This window comes from Dipodomys merriami, unplaced genomic scaffold (genome assembly GCF_024711535.1).
Source record: "Dipodomys merriami isolate MVZ:Mamm:240054 unplaced genomic scaffold, mDipMer1.0.p SCAF_1, whole genome shotgun sequence".
NCBI classification, from domain to species: Eukaryota; Metazoa; Chordata; class Mammalia; order Rodentia; family Heteromyidae; genus Dipodomys; species Dipodomys merriami.
In genome coordinates this window covers 3,538,745-3,544,744 of record NW_027202270.1, presented here as the reverse complement: position 1 = coordinate 3,544,744, position 6,000 = coordinate 3,538,745, and the positions used below count along the sequence as shown (strand labels likewise).

Genomic DNA, 6,000 nt, shown 5'->3' with positions numbered 1-6,000 from the left:
TAGGGAGCTGTCACCCCTCTGCACATCACCTTTATAGTAACAATAAAAATATTATAAAACTTGGCTGCAGACTTGAAAGGGCTTCATCCTTGATCCGTGGCTCACGGGAAGAGGGAGGTGGTTTTGTTTAGCCGGGTTGAGAAGCTAGGTTAATGGCTGGGTAATGCTCAGTCTTCAGACCACAAAACCAGGGTGCAGCAAGAAGCTGTCACTTCTACCACTCTCCTGACTTCTTGTTCCCCCAAAGCTCCCCCTCCCCACCCCTGTAAGAAAGGCCCACACTGGACATTCGTGAGACAACAAACTTTCCTGGGCGGCATCCTACCCACCAGGGACCTGAAATACATGCTCCTCGGTGATTACAGAGGCCAAAAGTCCAGCCTCGAAGAAGAGCTGAGCTGTGGGACAGACCGGCCACATCTGCAGAATCTCCATTCTCTGTCTCCTTGCCTGGACAAAGACGGGGTAGTCTGATTCCTCAGGCTGGGTTCAGGACCCGCATGTCAGATCTGACTTTGCAACTTGTAAAAGATCATTTTACTAATGTCTGCGTATGTATGTGTGTGCGTGCGCATATGTGCACGCATGCACACTGGGGCTTGAACTCAGGGATTCACAGTCTTGCTTGGCTTTTTGCTCAAGGCTGGTGTTCTACCGCTTGAGTCACAGCTCACTTCCTGTTAACAAAGCTCCTTGAAATCTAGACTGCAAAGCAACTCACTTTTGTGTCTGGAGCCCCCTTGCTTGGTGCCTGACACTTACAAGTTCCTGGAAAGGCAGGAACAGGTACCACAGACAGCTGGGCAGCAGGCAGCTGTGAGCTCTACACACGTAGAATTGTTCATGGGCAACAATGGCGAAAGACAGATGCTTTAAGAAAGCGGATTTCTGACCACGGTTTCTTAGATTTCCTGGTGGCTGCCTGCGTAGTGTCAGCCCACAATCCATCCTTGTTTTCCTTGCTTTGGTTAACACCATCCCAGGCTCCATGAAATTAGAATCTTAGGATATTCAGGAATATTAGGGGCCTCTTGTCTTTCTCTGTAGCTGGGGTTCCAGAGAGTCGTGAATGGTTTAAATTAGCATCATCCTTGTATAATAGCCTTGGGACCTTCCCTCCACAAAGCCTGCTTGAGCTTCAAGAGAGGGTTTTAAACTCGCTGCCTCTGAGCAGAGGAGCCTGTGTGTGGGGGGGTCATGGAGCCTGAACTCTGGGCCTGGGCGCTGTCCCTCAACTCTTCAGCTCAAGGCTAGCGCTCTACCACTTGAGCCACAGCGCCACTTCTAGCTTTTTTCTTTTTGCTTATGTGGTGCTGAGGAATCGAACCCAGGGCCTCATGCATGCAAGGCAAGCGCTCTACCACTGAGCTACCTTCCCAGCCCCTCATTTGAGCTTTCTATCCTTTGCATTAAGCCCATTTTTGTTTTGCCAGTCCTGGGGCTTGAAATCAGGGCCTCGGCGCTGTTCCTGAGTTTTTGTGCTCCCATGCCCTGTGTTATTAATTGGAGATAAAGTCTCCTGGACTTTTCTGCTTAGGTTGGCTTCAACTGTGATCCTCAGATCTCAGCCTCCTGAGTAGCTAGGATTACAGGCATGAGCCACTGGTGCTGGCACATTGAATCCAGCTTTATATTGTGGTTTTCATAGGGTCCTTGGCCTGCCAATAGCTGAGGGCTTCACAGGGCAGGAAGTGGGTTGGGTACTAGTCCAACTAGTGACTGGGTACTCCCATCACCTCTTTCCAGTGTTCCACGCATGAACTGGTGGGCCCCTGGACTTCTTGAGCTTTGGCATCAACATTAGGAAAGAGTTAGTGAAAGAGTTCACTGAGCAGGGCGCCAATGGCTCATGCCTGTAATCCTAGCTACCCAGAAGGTTGAGATCTGAGGGTCAAGGTTCAAAGCCAGCCCGAATAGGAAAGTCTATGAGACCAGAAAACTGCAAGTGGCGCTGTGGCTCAAATGGTAGAGTGCTACCTTGTGCTGAAGAGTTGAGGGACAGCGCCCAGGCCCAGAGTTCAAGCTCCATGACTGACAAAAAAGAAAAAGAAAAAAAGGAAAAAAAAGAGAAAGATTTCACTGCTAGGATCTTGTTTAGCCCCAGCCATCCAATCACTGGGCCGGTTCAAGGACAACAGCTTTATTCCATTATATAACAAATCTTACTAGGGCAGAGAATTAATTTGTTAAAACATTTGTAAGATAATATACAGTGTGGAGACCTGAGGACAGACTCACGGCTTACTAGTTGTCAAATGAGAATATTTTCTACAGGTTCTAAATTTGACATTAGTACTGATGAGTGTCTAACTCGAAAAGAGTGTGGGGTGTGGGTGTGTAAAACAGTGGATCTCAGTTATAGACAAACCTTACGTAAATTAAGGAACAATCAAGCAGGGGAAGCGATTGCTATGGGCATGTGGCTTGGTGTCTAGCCTCCTGGAATGGAACAGAGTAGATGCAATGGTGGGAGAGCAGGGGGCATCTGTATGCGGCTGCTCATTCCAAAGCTTCTCAGGTGGGCAGTGGAGAGCTGGGCCTCACCATTCCAGAGAGTCTCCAAGGTGGTGTCTCAGAAAGGCGCTACTTCTTTTTCTCCTTTTTTCCTTTCTTTTTCCCTTTAGCCCTCTCCTTCTCTTTGCCACCCAAGTTTAATGCGGAGAGGCGTCTCTTCCCCAGGGGGGTCTTTGCATACCAGTTCTGAAACAAAAGACACAGTTGGGAAAAAAATCAAAAGTGACCAAGACTAAGACCAGCCTGCTAGGAGGCGGCAGCCGGCAGCCCTTATCCTTTGGGCGATACGTTGAACATGAACTTCTCTTCCCGGATTTCCTAGTCTAGATTTCTGTGTGACCCGACACTTTACCCAAGGACTTTGTCGTTTCAGAGAATCACAGAGAATCACCCGGATCAAGACATCTGCTTCCTTGGCACATTGCTGGGTCCCAAAGATGTGCATTTTCTTGGAAATGTGACCGGCTCTTGGGCCACCTGTGGCCACTAGAGGTTTCACTGGTGGCCAGGTGAGGCCACAGGAACCATTTCCAGCCTCCGAGGAGGACTGAAAAATGTGGCAGAAAAGTGGAGCCAAAACAGCAGTCAAGGACTGAGTGGCTGGGACCGTCTCCAGCCATGGCTGTTTGAAACCCGAGAAGCATTTTGCTTTATGAACTCTACAGTTACTGTATTTCACAAAATGATCACACTATGTCATTTATCAGTGGACATACAGGGAATTTTCAATTTCTTATTTGTTGTGAACCATGCTGCCACTCACGATGTTATGGAATATGAGAGGTTATGGAATATGAGCATCTTCAGTCTAACTTGACCTGGTCAAGTTGCTTTCTGAAGTGCGGATCATTTGCTTTCTCTGGTCTTCTGGGTGTTAGTTTAGCTGGATATAAATATTATGTGGGTAGTTATGTTTCCTCAGCACTTTCTAGGTACAATTCCACTGTCTTCTGGCATCCATTGCTGTCAAAAAGATGGCTGATTGTCTGGCTGCTGTTTGTTTGCATGTAATCTGGGAGCTTCTAAGCTTGTTCATCTTATGATTTCTAGTCATAGACCTGGATATGGATTTATTTTTAATGTTTTACCTCAGGAAAATTCTAGCATGCATTTCATCAACTAATTGTTCTTCTAGTTTTTCTTTTTAATTTATTCTGTCTAGACCATCTGTTAGTTGAATACTATTGTCTTCAGCCTGTGTTCTGGGGTAATGGGTTTTCTGTTTTCCTGTATGGTTTTCTAAGGGAATGTCCACTGGTGTGCTCTCTGGACATGTCTTTCTAGAGCTCATTATTCTCACTTATTTCCATTGAATGTTAACTACCGTAATGTTTATTATTCAGTGTCTATGTGCCTTTGTTTAAAACTCTGTACATTTCTGATAGAAGCCATGTTTTCACTTAATTTCTTGAAAGCCTTAATTACACTCACTTAAACATTCTGTCTACTTGTACTTAATATTAGATTTCTGAAAATGTTTCAACGTTCTGATTTTTCACATTCATTTTGAGTGTAAAACTTTGCTTTGCCTCTTTCACTCTCATTTGTCCTTCCCTTGCAGTTCTGCAATTGTTTCTAAAGGTCTTCACCAGGGCAACCCAGGATAGTCTGCCTGGCTCAAGGTCAGGAGAGCAGCACGCTCACCCCACCTCTGCCATACCAGGTGACATAGTACCAGGATCCTTGCAGGGACTAGGAGGTGGATATCTTTGAGGGGCCACTGTTCTGCCTCCTCTACCTCTCTGCAGCTCAAGCTTGCAAAACAGGGTTGGGAGGGCTATGAGAATTATGATTACTCGATATTTTCTTCATGCCATCCATGGAATAGGGTAACATTTTTTTGGAGTAAATGGGGTTAATTACAAGCAATTATCATAGTGCATAGGGCTCAAGTAATTCAGGAATTTGATGACAATTTTTCATTGATTGGTCTGTTCCAAAAATGTATCACTTAACAAATCTATTCAACATATACAGCAGTGGTAGGGGATGGCTGCATGTCTTTGAGAAATGAAGTGAGTGATGCAATCTTCAAGGATAGTGTGTAAAGAGTGTGTGTATTCTCATTCCAGGGTAACAGCTCCTCTTCTTGAGCAGTAGACACAGCCCTCAAACACCTGTTACAGGTAGAGAAACTCCCTGAAGTCCCTCAGAATGTTAAAAACCCATACTGAGATTTTAATACCCTAAATCTATTTCCTCAAAATCAGGAGGAAAAGCAGTAGTTTAGAAAAGAGAAAATAGGGGCTGAGAAGGTGGCTCAGTGGTAGAGTGCTTGCCTTGTATGCATGAGGACCTGGGTTCGATTCCTCAGCATCACATAAGCAGAAAAAGCTGGAATTGGTGCTGTGGCTCAAGTGGTAGAGTGCTTGCCTTGAGCTGAAGAGCTGAGAGACAGTGCCCAGGCCCAGATTTTAAGCCCCACAATTGGCAAAAAAAAAGAGAGGAAACAATGGAGAATTTCAGAAAATAATATGATCCATGACCATAAGAGGATAAATATTTGCAATCATTACAAACAAAAATTGAACAGGATACTAAATACTAATTAAACAGAATATTCATTCCAACACTTGGCAGACACTTGGTTGGAGTTGAAAATGTTTTCTTCCTTGTTTTTTTATTTTTCTCTTCAGTTTAATTAGAGCTGGGTTGAGAAAAATATGGCCGATGGGCCAGACCTCTCCTGTTATCTGTGTTTGCAAACAAAGTTTTATTGGAACCAAACCACAAGCACTCATTTACATACTGTGTAAGGATGCGTTGAATAGCTAAGGCAAAGGCTGCATGGGTCTCAGAGCCTGAGGTGTCTGGCATCAGGGCCATAGGCTATCCTTACTGGGATTCTTATGACCATTTCTCACCTTTCACTGAAGAATTAGGAGAAGAGTGGAAAAGCGACACATTGAGAAGGGACAGTTCCTGATGTTGAGTGGGCTCTGAGAGGTAACAACTGGAGAGAATTGTCAGCTGGTGACAGGGGTGACCAATATTATGCTGACCTTCAACTGCATGGGTGTTGGTTTTCTCCCTTGAGTTTCCAGTTGGCCAAAGGAACCGCCCCCCCAGGTATGGAAAGAGAGCAAGCGGCATTGGAGGAGCACCTGCTGGCCTGGGGCTGAGAGGTGGGCTCCACCCTGGATCGTGCCTTGGACTAGCCACACAAATAGACACAGCATGCAACTCACAGCCCCTTAGTGTCCTCCTATTGAAGAAGGAGCTGGAAGACGGATCTCCGAGTCTCCTCTAGATCTAAAACATTTTGTGACTGTTCCAGAGTGTGCTCAAGAGTAGGTGCAGCAGGTTTCTCTGAGCTCCCATGTAGTTTTCCAGTACAAGGACACAGAAAACTGACAAGTGAATTGTTTTGTGGCAAATACGGTGCCAAATAGCAGTAGCATGAGCATAAGCTAAACTATTTAGGAGTATTTACTCTCCTGACCTTCTTCAATATACGAAAATCTTGTTCCTTCATGAAGAGAAGAC

At 45.4% G+C, this 6,000-nt stretch overlaps 1 protein-coding gene across 1 annotated transcript in view; it reads right to left on the bottom strand.

Annotated features, from left to right (window-relative positions):
• Nucleotides 1–2,103: 2,103 nt before the first annotated feature.
• The window catches only part of Iqca1 (IQ motif containing with AAA domain 1), a 122,069-nt gene continuing 118,172 nt past the window's right edge, over nucleotides 2,104–6,000 (bottom strand). The window contains exon 19 of the mRNA XM_070020160.1: nucleotides 2,104–2,700. Coding sequence (XP_069876261.1) covers nucleotides 2,584–2,700 — 117 coding nt within the window. The 3' untranslated portion in view covers nucleotides 2,104–2,583. The remainder of the gene's footprint in view (nucleotides 2,701–6,000) is intronic.